This window comes from Balaenoptera physalus, assembly GCF_965194825.1.
Source record: "Balaenoptera physalus genome assembly, chromosome: 19".
NCBI classification, from domain to species: domain Eukaryota; kingdom Metazoa; phylum Chordata; class Mammalia; order Artiodactyla; family Balaenopteridae; genus Balaenoptera; species Balaenoptera physalus.
The window spans coordinates 9,239,984-9,252,795 of NC_138900.1; the positions used below are offsets into that span (position 1 = coordinate 9,239,984).

The 12,812-nt window shown below is 47.3% G+C and overlaps 1 protein-coding gene across 4 annotated transcripts in view; it reads left to right on the plus strand.

Annotated features, from left to right (window-relative positions):
* Positions 1-12,812, plus strand: part of PRKD2 (protein kinase D2) — a 33,310-nt gene that overhangs the window by 18,543 nt on the left and 1,955 nt on the right. For all 4 annotated transcript variants that reach the window (XM_082438236.1, XM_082438238.1, XM_082438239.1 and 1 more), the window contains 6 exons: positions 93-145; positions 297-369; positions 844-950; positions 1,850-2,011; positions 6,073-6,171; positions 10,628-10,895. In XM_082438236.1, the coding sequence (XP_082294362.1) occupies positions 93-145; positions 297-369; positions 844-950; positions 1,850-2,011; positions 6,073-6,171; positions 10,628-10,895 (762 nt within the window). The remainder of the gene's footprint in view (positions 1-92; positions 146-296; positions 370-843; positions 951-1,849; positions 2,012-6,072; positions 6,172-10,627; positions 10,896-12,812) is intronic.

A 12,812-nucleotide genomic window follows, 5' to 3' on the forward strand; every position in this document is an offset into this window, starting at 1 on the left:
GTAGCCTGACTACTGGCTCCAGAGGGTAGAGTTATGGGTGAACGTGATCTTGAGCCTGGGGTCCCCTCACCTCCGCCTCCCCCTCTCCCCAGGACAAGCTTCTCTGAGCATCTCTGTGTCTAACAGCCAGATCCAAGAGAATGTGGTGAGACCCTGCCCACATCCCACAGCCCCAAGGATGTGTTCCTCCTCCCCCTCCCCCTCCCAAACAGCCTCCCAGTTCTCCCACCCTCCTAGTCTCCTTGACCTCCCCATCTCCATTTGCACCCCTCACCCTCCCTGTCCCCACCCTGCAGGACATTGCCACTGTCTACCAGATCTTCCCGGATGAGGTGCTGGGCTCGGGCCAGTTTGGAGTGGTCTATGGCGGTAAGGATGCTTCAAGAGCTGACCCAGAAAGGGGTCTTGAGCCCAGACCTTCCCTTTGATTGCCTGCATGCTCACCACTTTTTCTAGTTGATTAGAAAGCTAGATCCTGGGGGCAGATGGTTGCAGGCTCACCTTTTCTCACTGGGAAATGCCAATGACTTTCTCCCTTTATTAATAGGGAAGGTAAATTCTACGCTGATTGGCCACAGAGCTAGATGCTAGATTCTGATTGGTTATAAATCTAGTTTCCCATGTTATAGATTCCCCTCCTCGGAGCTCTGTCTTTACTTTCCACCTTTATTCCCAGGGCCCCCCACCCCTCGCATCTCTCCTGGGGACCCCTCAGAGCCCCCATGATGGCCTTTCATCCACCTCTGCCCAACTCCGGCTGTGTCTCTCTGGTGGGGGCTTCCTCTTGCCAGGACTGGAAGGTCCTGCTCCCCTCATCCCCCATATCCCCTACCCCCTGCCCAGGAAAGCACCGGAAGACAGGCCGGGACGTGGCAGTAAAGGTCATCGACAAACTGCGTTTCCCCACCAAGCAGGAGAGCCAACTCCGGAACGAAGTGGCCATTCTGCAGGTGACCCCTGAGATCTGTGGTCCAGCTCTGCCCCCCTCCCCACCGAGGAAGGGCCTTCCCTTCCCACTTCCTCCTTTGTCCCCTTCCCACTTCCTCCTTTGCCCCCTTCCCACTTCCTCCAGTCTGGGGATAGTCAGGGAAGGCTTCCTAGCGGAGGCACCATGCATGTTGAGACTGAAGGGGTAGAGAAGGTATTCTGAGCAGAGGGACCAACCCGCGCAAAGGTCCAGAGGTGAGAGGGAACACGAAGTCTTCTAGGAACTTGAAGGAGTTCAAGGTTACTAGATGGTTTATGTGAAGAAAGGTGGTGGGTGGTGAGGTTAGTGGGGAGGCTGAGGGTCACACCCTATGGGCTTTCTCCCGAGGGTGCTGGGGAGCCATGGAAGGATTTTGAGCAAGGAAGGGACAGGGGCAGATGTGCACTTTCGAAAGATCCCTCTGGCTGCTATTGGAGGGTAGGGGGAAAGGGTGTGGGGCTGGAACCTGGACCCCAGGGAGGAGGCTGGGTGGGGACCTGGGTGGGAGAGATGGGGTTCAGCTAGGCAAGGGTTGGGGAAGGGAAGGAGGGCAGGGATTTAAAAAATACAGATGTACAAAGCTCCTTCCCATTTCTCCACGCTCCCCTTCTCTTGTTCCCGCAACCCTGGACCTTCACCAGACTTTCATGATGTAAAGATCCTTCTGGACACTTGGTGGCGCTGGAGGGGTGGTTCTCTCTGGGGCTGTGGAAGCCCTTTCCCCTCCCCCAATGGCACCCCCAGGGAAGGAACAGCCGACCCTCCGGGGATATCTGTCTTGTTTGTCGTCTGCCTGCTCCTATGGCTTGCCCTCTGGGGTCCCAAGATTGAGGGTGAACTGGGTTCTGACCCCCGCCCCACCCCCCACCCCACCCACCCCAGAGTCTGCGGCACCCGGGGATTGTCAACCTGGAGTGTATGTTCGAGACCCCGGAGAAGGTATTTGTGGTGATGGAGAAGCTGCACGGGGACATGCTGGAGATGATCCTCTCCAGCGAGAAGGGCCGGCTGCCTGAGCGCCTCACCAAGTTCCTCATCACCCAGGTGCGCCTGCCCCGCCCACTGCCCCGCCCAACGCCAGCCTCCCCGCCCCGGCTCCCCACCTGCCCTGCAAGACGCACATGTGCCCTGTGCCCCCAAAGGGCAGGCAGACCTTGGGTGGGAGTCATAACAGCGAGTAATAGAAAATGTAATAATAGAGTAATAATAACAATCATAGAAAAAGTATTAGAGTGATCATTTTAAAATTATAATAGATTATAATAGAACAGTTAATAGAATAATAATAGAGTAATAACAATAGAAACATAATAGGATAATAAGTAGAAAATAATAGAGTGGTAATAATAATAACTATTATTATAGAAAAGTAATAAATGATTATTATTTTATATTTTTTATTACTTTATATAATGAGTCAGGTTCACTGGTCCTGACTTTATTCATGAAGAAAAAAGGAAGGGGAGAGAGGCCTTTCTCTGAGGAGCTCATTCATTCATTCATTTATTAAGTGGTTCAACAAACACTGCCTGAACCCCTGTGCCTGGCCATACTGGGCGGTGTGAGGACACAGTGGTGACCAAAATAGCCCCAGCCCTGGAGAGTAATCACCCAGAGTGGGCAGGGCTGGGACGGGGGATGCTGATAATGAGGGTGATAAATAATGTGGTCACTAAACTTTATTGAGCACTTAATCTGTGCCAGGCACTGTTTTAGTTCATTTAATCTTTGTAGCAACCTATGTGGTAGTGGTTATTATTACTCCCATTTTACTGAGGCTCAGAGACTTTATAAGTAACTTGCCCAGGGTCACACAGCTGGTGGGATTTAAACCTAGGAGCTGTGCTTTTCCTGAGTAAAGTCAAACTAATCTGTGTTATTTGTGTGTGTGCGCACGTGCACAAGTGCATGCATTTTAATTGATTTCACATATATAACGCTACGTTGTTCTGCTTCTTACTTTCTTCACTTTAACAGTGCTTCTGGAAGACTGTTCTGTTTCAGTGTGTAGTTAGCAGAACTGCCTCTTTTTCTTAATTGCGTCCCATGACGGATATTACCAAATTCCCCCGTTACTGAGCATGTAGTTGGTTTCACTATTCCACTACTGCAAACAACATCCTGTGAACATTTGTCTACAAACATCGACAGGTTCTGGTGGCAGAATTTCAATAGAATACGTTTTGAAGAGTAGACTCCCGAGCCCAGGGAAATGTGATTTAAATTTTTAAAAAAGATGTTGCCCTGTTATTCTCTAAAACCTCTTTCTTTTTTTTTTTTTTTAATAAATTTATTTATTTTTGGCTGCGTTGGGTCTTCATTGCTGCGTGCAGGCTTCTCATTGCGGTGGCTTCTCTTGCTGCAGAGCTCTGGCTCTAGGCGCACGGGCTTCAGTAGTTGTGGTGCATGGGCTTAGTTGCACTGTGGCATGTAGGATCTTCCCGGACCAGGGATCGAACCCATGTCCCCTGCATTGGCAGGCAGATTCTTAACCACTGTGCCACCAGCGAAGTCCTCTAAAACCTCCTTCAATCTTTGTTCTCACCAACAAAGTTTGAGGGTGTCTATTTTCTCACTCCTTACTAACTCTGGGTAGTATAATCACCAGGTTTTTTGTTTGTTTGTTTGTTTGCCATGCTGCATGGCTTGCAGGATCTTAGTTCCCCAACCAGGGATTGAACCCAGGCCACAGCAGTAAAAACACCGAGTCCTAACCACTGGACAGCCAGGGAATTCCCAATATAATCACCAGTCTTTTTTTTTTTTAATTTTATTTATTTGTTTTTGGCTGCATTGGGTCTTCATTGCCGCGGGTGGGCTTTCTCTAGTTGTGGCGAGTGGGGGCTACTCTTCCTGGCGGTACGTGGGCTTATCATTGCAGTGGCTTCTCTTGTTGCTTAGCACGGGCTCTAGGTACGCAGGTATCAGTTGCTGTGGCACGTGAGCTCAGTAGTTGTGGCGAGTGGGCTCTAGAGTGCAGGCCCAGTAGTTGTGGTGCACTGGCTTAGTTGCTCTGCGGCATGTGGGATCTTCCTGGACCAGGGCTTGAACCCATGTCCCCTGCATTGGCAGGCAGACTCATAACCACTGTGCCACCAGGGAAGCCCAATCACCAGTTTTAAAGGTGGAAAAATAATACTTCATGTGGCTTCATTTGCTGGTTTAAAAATTATGGGTGAAGTTGAGCGTATTTTCACATGTTTATTGACCTGTGCTTTATGCACTCTTTGCCCATTTTTCAATTGGATTATTCTTATTGAATTGTAAGAGCTCTTTGTATATGAAGGACCCTGGATCTTTGCTGCTTGTGTTGTACCCGTCTCTAATCCCAGTATTTCTTTTCCTCTTTATTTTGTTCATGGTGTTTACTTTCATTTTCTGGGTTTCACAGCCTTCCTAGAAAGATCTTCCCACCTGGCTGGTTCCACACCTGATTCTGGGACATGTTCTCTGTTGGTTGCAAAGTCCCCTGTGCTGGCTTCCTTTCCCCAGGCCCAGCACTCTTGCTCTCCCAAGCTGTGTGCCTTTGTCAGGCTGGCTTGCAGGGTGGGGATAGAAACCCACTGAGGCAGGCTCATCCAGACTTCAGGTGGGGAGAGGAAACTGCCTGCCTTCAGCAACTGAGGCAGTTTCTCTTTCTGGTCTTTCATCTCTTCCTCTCTTTTTGCCTGTGCTCTTCTCTCTCTTTCTCTTTCCCTTTGCAGATTTCTGCTTTTTGCCTCTTGCCTGCCCCACCCCAAGTCCTGTGCTAAGCCCTATACCTCATGAACTTATAGGCTTCACAACCACCTTTGAGGTAGGTATTACTATAATCCACATCTTACAGATGAGGAAACTGAGGTGGAGGGAGGTTCCTAGGTCTTGCCCAGGGTCACACAGCTACAAGGTCACATCGCTAGGTAGCAATCTGGCCAAGGTTTGAACCTGGGTCTGTCTAGCTTCCAATCTGCCCTTTTTGTTCACCACATTTACTAGGGGTTGGAAAAATCAAAAAACTGAAGATCTGTAGAAGAGGATGTCCATATACATCTTTGGATCTCAGTCTCCCTGTCTGTAGAATGAGGAGCTTGAACCTCAGCAGTAGCTTTCAAATAGCATTTCCGTACTCGAAAATCATCCAGCAAAAACAATGAGAAAAGTACAAATACTTCAGTTCTAAGATATAGATTACAACTTCATGCTTATATCACTCTGTACGTCCAGTGTATTTGGCATTTTGTTTGGGTTACCTAGAATCAAGGAAAATCATGGCTCCCATAGATTAGTGGTAACAAATGGTAACAGTTTTTTGTTTTTGTTTTTTTTTAAGTCAGCTCACCTTGCCATCATAGAATACTCTTGAATTAATAGATACAGCAGGAAAAGTTTTATTTGAAACACTCACAGGAATATGTCTGCTAACAGACCACCACAAGAATAATAACTAAAAACAGCAACAATAATAATAGCTCACATGGAGTGCTTGCTCTGTGCCAGACACTGCCCTAAGCACTCTATATGCCTCAACTCACTTAAAGCTCACAGCAACCCATGAGGATGGGTACTGCTATTACCCCCATTTTACAGGTGAGAAAACTGAGACCCAGAGAGGTTAAGAAACTTGCCCTAGGCAACAGGCTAGTAAGTGTGGAGCCAGGTTTGCTACCTTAGTAGGCTGGCTCTACAATCCCCCCACCTCTTAAAGGTGTTACGTTTAGTTTATAACATGTCATATTGGTGTTGTTCGTATTGTTTCCATTTTTTTAATGGCTGAAAAATATTTTTTTAAAAATGGAATCACACAATAGTACCTCCTTGAAAGCCACTGCTTTATTCATAGCATTTTTTCATCATGATCCACATGCCAAAGTGTCTCAGGAGCTTCCCAAATCTCTGCTCCAGTTCAGCCTTCCTAGAATTATATGTCCAACTCCTATCTCTGACGGAAATGGTTCTGGAGCTCTGAAATTCTTCGTTGGTGCTCCAGTGCCTCCCCTAGTCCTGGGGGGCATCTTTAGGGGTACAGAGTGGGGCATGGATGGGGTTTGGAGGGCTGGCTGCTGAGGGCAGAATCTTGGGGCAGGGACCTTTCTAACTTTCTTACTGGCTCCATTGCCTCCCCTCAGATCCTGGTGGCTTTGAGACACCTTCACTTCAAGAATATCGTCCACTGTGACTTGAAACCGGAAAATGTGTTGCTGGCGTCAGCGGACCCATTTCCTCAGGTCAGACATGTCTCCTCCTGATTTGGGGAAGTCCATCCAATACTGGTGGTGGGTGGGGATTGTATTAATCAAGATAATTAATCAGACACTGAGACCCAAGATAATGGCCTAAATGAGATAGAGGCTTGTTTCTCACTCGTGTAGGGTCCAGCATAAGCATTTTGAGGGTGAAAAAGCAGTTCCATGGTGTTGGGACCACAGCTCCTGCTGTCTTGTTCTGGCCTCTCTATGGTGTTGCCTGGTCTTCATGGTCCATGATGTGCTGCTGCCGTGCCCCCAATTGTAAAAAGATAATGGGGGTGGAGGAAGGGAGGAAAGAAACAGGGTAGAAGAAATACAAGGGGATACACCCCTTACCCTCCCTAAGGCAATACTTTGAAGTTGCATGGGGCACTTCTCACATCCCATTGACTGGCACTTTATCACGTGGTCGTGGCTGGCTGCAAAGGGAACTGGGAAATGTAGTTTTCATTCTTGGTTGCCATGTGGCTCATTAAAAATTCAGGATTTTTATTAAGGGGAGAAGCAGAGAACAGATATCAGAGGGGGGCCACTGGTAATTTCTTCTGTGTGTCTCTTAGGAAAACAGTTTTTTTTTTGTTTGTTTTTTTTTGGTTTTTTTGTCTTTTAAGGCCCAAGAAATGTATTTATTTTGAAACCCAAATATAGTAATGCCTAATTAGCTTCTCAAGTTTAAAATCAGCTAAGCAAAGAAGATCTAGACAGATAAATAAGAAATATTTTAAAATTCTTACGTCCATTATTTGTATTCTTATAAATTCTGAGCTCCCCAAAACAGGTTCTTTTTTTTTTTTTTTTTAACATCTTTATTGGAGTATAATTGCTTTACAATGGTGTGTTAGTTTCTGCTTTATAACAAAGTGAATCAATTATACATATACATATGTTCCCATATCTCTTCCCTCTTGCGTCTCCCTCCCTCCCACCCTCCCTATCCCACCCCTCTAGGTGGTCACAAAGCACCGAGCTGATCTCCCCGTGCTATGCGGCTGCTTCCCACTAGCTATCTATTTTACGTTTGGTAGTGTATATATGTCCATGCCACTCTCTCGCTTTGTCCCAGTTTACCCTTCCCCCTCCCCAGGAAAACAGTTTTGATGAGCCTCTGACTAGTGGATGAGAACCCCCTTGGGGCAGAACCAGATTAAGCAGGAGTGATGATTATAACAGCTACAGTTGATTGTGTGCCTACTGTGTTTAAGGGCCTTTAGTTACAGGTTCTCATTTAGCCCTTCCACATCCCTGTGAAGCTTTTGCTTTATTATCTATGTTTTGTGATTATTTCATTTCATTTTAAAAGTTCATTTTGGTCACCAACTAAAAATTACTGTGTGCCTACTTTGTGCCAGGCTCCATGCTGGGGCATTAGGAACTGTGGTAAGTAGAGACAACCCCATCTCTATGCCCACTGGTTTACAGCGGGGGGGGGGTGATTTTGCCCCCCGGGGGACATTTGACAATGTTGGAGACAGTTTTGGTTGTCACAACTGTTTGGGGGGGGGCAGTTGCTACTGGCATCTAAACACCCTACCGTGCACAGGACAACCTCATAACAAAGGATTATCTTTCCCTAATGTCGATAGTGCAGTGAATGAGAAACTCTAACTTCGAGCAGTAATATCCACTAGAAATATAATGTGAATCATATGTGTAATTTTACATTTTCCAGTAGCCACATTTTAAACAGTGAAAAGAAACTGGTGAAATTAACTTTAATAATTATTCTAGTATATCGAAATATGACAATTTCAACATGTAATCAGCATAAACATTATTGAGGTTTTTTTAATTTAAAAAAATTTATTTATTTATTTATTTATTTATTGGTTTGTTTGGCTGCGCCGGGTCTTAGTTGCGGCATGCGGGATCTTTAGTTGCAGCATGTGAACTCTTGGTTGCAGCACGTGGGATCTAGTTCCCTGACCAGGGATCGAACCTATGCCCCCTGCACTGGGTGCATGGAGTCTTAGCCACTGGACCACCAGGGAAGTCCCAGCATAAACACTATTAATGAAATATTCTTTCTTTTCATACTGTCTTCCAAATCTGGTGTGTATTTTACACTTACAGCACATCTCAATTCAGATATTAAATTTTTATCAGAAATACTCGGTTTTGTACTTAGATTTCATAAAATTAACTGTTGGGAAAGTAGATTGACACACCCAAGTTGTTCCAAGCATATTTAAAAGTTTTCCAATAACAAAATCTAGAATCCCTTTTTATTTTTATTTTATTTTTTATTTTTGGCCGTACCGCACGGCACGTGAGATCTTAGTTCCCCAGCCAGGGATCAGACCCATGCCCCCTGCAGTGGAAGTGCGGATTCTTTTTTTTTTTTTCACACACACCGTATTTTATTTTTACAAGAGATAAATAGACTGACATCAAGCATTGTACATGAATGACCACAACAAAAGCAACAATGATTGCAATTACCAAACATGAAACACACTCATACTATGTCATAATATTGACATTCAGTCCAGTAATCCTCCACTGTAGCAGCTCCTTTACTTTGCAGTGAAAATTGATTTGTATATTCTTTGCCTCTGAGTCCTTGTGGGATTTTTTTTAAAATTCAAACAGAAAGTCACAAAAATTATACTCATCCTCATCAGTTCACTCAGTCCCATGTAATTAATTTTTTTTTCATCTTGATCTTTTGTTAGAAGTGCGGATTCTTAACCACTGGACTGCCAGGGAAGTCCCTAGGATCCCTTTTTAAATATAAATTAATTAAAATTAAATAGAAAGTAGTTCCTCAGTTGCACTTGCCACATTCAAGTGCTCAGCAGCCACATGTGGCCAGTGGCCACCATATTGGACAGCAAAGATCATAGAGGGAAGAGCAAATGTTGATCAAATTGTCACAAAGATGTAATTATATCTGTGCTGAGTTCCGTGACACAGTTCTATGAGCTCACATAACTGTATAGCCCAGTGGAGAGTCAGAGAAAACCTATCTGAAGAAAGAGTAGTTTTCTGGGGGGACAAGTGTTCTAGGCAGCTGGAACAGCCTGTGCAAAGGCCCTGTGGTGGAAAGATCTGTACTTTTGTTTCTTTAACAGCTTTATTGAGATATAATGCATATGCTATACAATTCACCCATTTAAAGTATACAATTCAGTGGCTTTTAATGTATTCAGAGTTGTGCAACCATCACCACGATCAATTTTGGAATATTTTCACCACCACAAAAGAAACCTCATACCTCTTAGCCAACATCCTTCAATCCCACCATCCCCCCAACCCACAACCACTAATCTGCTTTCCATGGATTTGTCTGTTCTGGGCATTGCATATAAATGGAATTAAATATATGGAATATACAATAATATAATATGTGGTCTTTGTGACTGGCTTCTTTCACTTAATGTTTTCAAGGTTCATTTATGTTGTAGCATGTGTCAGTACTTCACTTCTTTTTGTGGCCATATAATATTCCATTGTAAGATAGGTAGAAAAGGGTGGATCTGAGAAAAGGAAACGACTATAAGGTCTGTCAAAAGGGCAAAGGATCTTAGGAAAGGGTGGTATGGCTGTCACATTGAGATTTGGGTCAGGGGTTGTGGTGTGGCTGTTTTTGAAGGCAGCAGAGGCTCAGGGCAATAGTCAGCCAGAGAAGGGTTTTGAGTAGGGGAGGGACAGTATGTGAATAGAGGTAGCAGCTGCCCATGCACTGGTAAGCAGCAGACAGGACCTTGAACCCAGATCTTGCTGGCTCTAAAGCCTGTCCATGACCCTAGACTGCCCCCAACAAGGGCAAGGTAAGTTCTCACCTGTTTACCGTCTGGATACCATCGTCAGCGATTTACATGTTCGGTCCCATTTACTCCCCAGGGAAGCCTGAGCCGCAGCTGCTGTTAACATTCCCAATCCAGAGGACAAAACCCGGGCTGGGAGAAGTTAGGTCCCTCCGCTGAGATCACCGAGGCTCGCTCTATGCCTGCCGCTGCTCCTAACACTTTCCATATATTTCAGTTCATACACCCTACCCTTTAAGTAGGAACTGTTAGCATCTCCATTGTGCAAAAGAGGAAACAGAGGCACGAGGAGGTTGAGACCTGCTCGATGTGACAGAGGTATAGTGGCAGGCAGCCTTTATGGACCCCTCACTGCATGCCGGGCATTTATTGTCCTGTGAGCTTTAGATGGATGAACTCATGTGATCCTCACGACAGCCCTTTGATGTAGGCGTTGGTACGCTCCTCCTCCTCCTCCTCCTCCTCCTCCTCCTCCTCGTACAGATGAGGAAACTGAGGCACAGAGAGAGGAAGTCACTTGCCCAGGGTCACCCAGCCAGTGAACAGAGGAACCTGGATTCGAACCAGCGTTCGATTTTGTCTGGAATACCGTGGTGGGGTACACTTGCGGAGGGGCGGGAAGCGCCACCTCCACACACACTCAGACCCTCTACCCTTCGCCTCCGCAGGTGAAGCTGTGTGACTTCGGCTTCGCGCGCATCATCGGCGAGAAGTCGTTCCGGCGCTCGGTGGTGGGCACGCCGGCCTACCTGGCGCCCGAGGTGCTGCTCAACCAGGGCTACAACCGCTCGCTGGACATGTGGTCAGTGGGCGTGATCATGTACGTCAGCCTCAGTGGCACGTTTCCCTTCAACGAGGACGAGGACATCAAAGACCAGATTCAGAACGCTGCCTTCATGTACCCAGCCTGCCCTTGGAGCTGCATCTCAGCAGGAGGTGTGGGGCTCACTTGACTCCTGGGCGGAGCCGAGGGGCGACGCCCCCTGGTGGGGGCATGGTGGGAAGAATGGGTGGGGCCGCAGGAGGGTTGGGCCCTAAAAGAGCCTGGTGTCATGAGGGAGGAGCCTGGTGTCATGAGGGAGGGGCCTAGTGATGGGGCAAGGGCATGGGGAGGGCCGTCTCTTAAACAGGGAGGCACCAGGACCTGGGACTTTGGGGTAGGGACTCAAGCGGGTGTATGGAACCGGGGTCCCTAGACTCAGGCCTAGACTAGGTCATGTGATTTGGAAAGGAAGTGCCCTAGCAGCGCTAAGACAGACACTTGCCGCCTTGGGGGCTAAGACTTGGCTTGTCTAGGCTGGGACCAGGAGAGGGACTAGACCTGAGAAAGCCAAAGGGCTGGGGTGGCCAAGAGAAGGAACAGATCCTCCCAAGGCATTGGCTGGGGCCTGGAGTCTTTGGGGTTATGACCCCAAAAGGGTTAGTCCTGCAGAAGCGGTGGGACCATGAGGCAGGGTTGAGGAACAAGGGCTTGGATAATTTGCTGGGTATTGGGTCTGTGACTGGGATGGAGATGGGCCTGGGGCCATGGTGTTGGAGCCAGTGATGGAGGGAGCTGGTTTAGGGGCATGGCTGGAGGAGGGGCAGGGCCATGGAGGGTTTCTGAAGCTGTCCAGGAGAAGGACTGACCAGCCCTGAGACCAAAGTCACACCTGGAACCTGGGAGCAGGTGGAGGTCAGAGAAGCATGGGGCAGCAGGGGTTGGGGGCCAGGATGGAGGCAGATCTTGGGATCTCTGCATATAGGGGCTGTGGCATTGTGGCCTGGTAGTGTGATGGGCCTTGTGATACTCCTGCCGACTTCAAGACGGGCCTGGGAAAATTAAGTCCTGAGGCCGTGGCTTTGGGGCAAAGCCAAGTATGAGGGTGAGCCAAGGGCAGGGCTAAGACACTGGGGTGCATCAAGAAGCCTTATATAAGTTAGAACAAGGGGCAGGTCCTGAAGCCAGAAGCTCAGGAAGACAGAGGAAGTGTGGGAGGGAGGTTAGTTAAGAAGACAATCATTTGGGAGTTCCCTGGTGGTCTAGAGGTTAGGATTCCGTGCTTTCACTGCTGTGGCCCAGGCTCAATCCCTGGTCGGGGAACTGAGATCCTGCAAGCCACGGGGTGCGGCCAAAGAAAAAAAAAAAGGCAATCATTTACCCATAACAGTTTCTTCAACATGTATGTGCTGAGTGCCTACTTTGTGCCTGGTACTGACTGCCGAAGGTTCTGGGAATACCGGGATGAGTTGGAGAGAAGGGATCGAGACGGTTGTTGAGTGGTCTGTGAAGAGGAGGGGGAAGGGCCCTAGAAGGGTGTGACCTCATGCAGCAGGCAGAGAGGGGTTATGCAGTGCAGGAACAGGTGCTGGTGGCCTAAGAGAGGTAAGCACTGTGCAGTGGGGATGTGGATTGACTTGAGTCTTGGAGTAATGCTGGAGGTCCTCAGAGTGGTCTTTTGGGACCTGCATGGAAGTCCCCCAGTAAGTGTGTCATCGGCGTATGTGAGTGAATTTGAGGGTGGATGGGTGTGTGAGAGGGAGCCTGTGTAGACAAGGCCTGTACTCAGAGGGGTTTACACAGTGGTGTCTTCCAAGGTTTATGATCAAGAAGGGAGCCTCGGACGAGTGCTGGCTTGTCTTGAATGCCTGACACTCACTAATCCTCCTTTTCCTGAAGAGCAGGCCTCCGACTCTGGGCCTTCTGTAGGAAACCAGTGACTACCATCTTATAACGTTGTTTTCTTTTCATTTTATTTTTGTGGACATGGCAAGAGATCTTAGGGTTTCCACTGACCAGGGTGATGTAAAGTTTCCATTTTATATAATTTATATATATATATTTATACATTATATAAATATATAATATTTGTG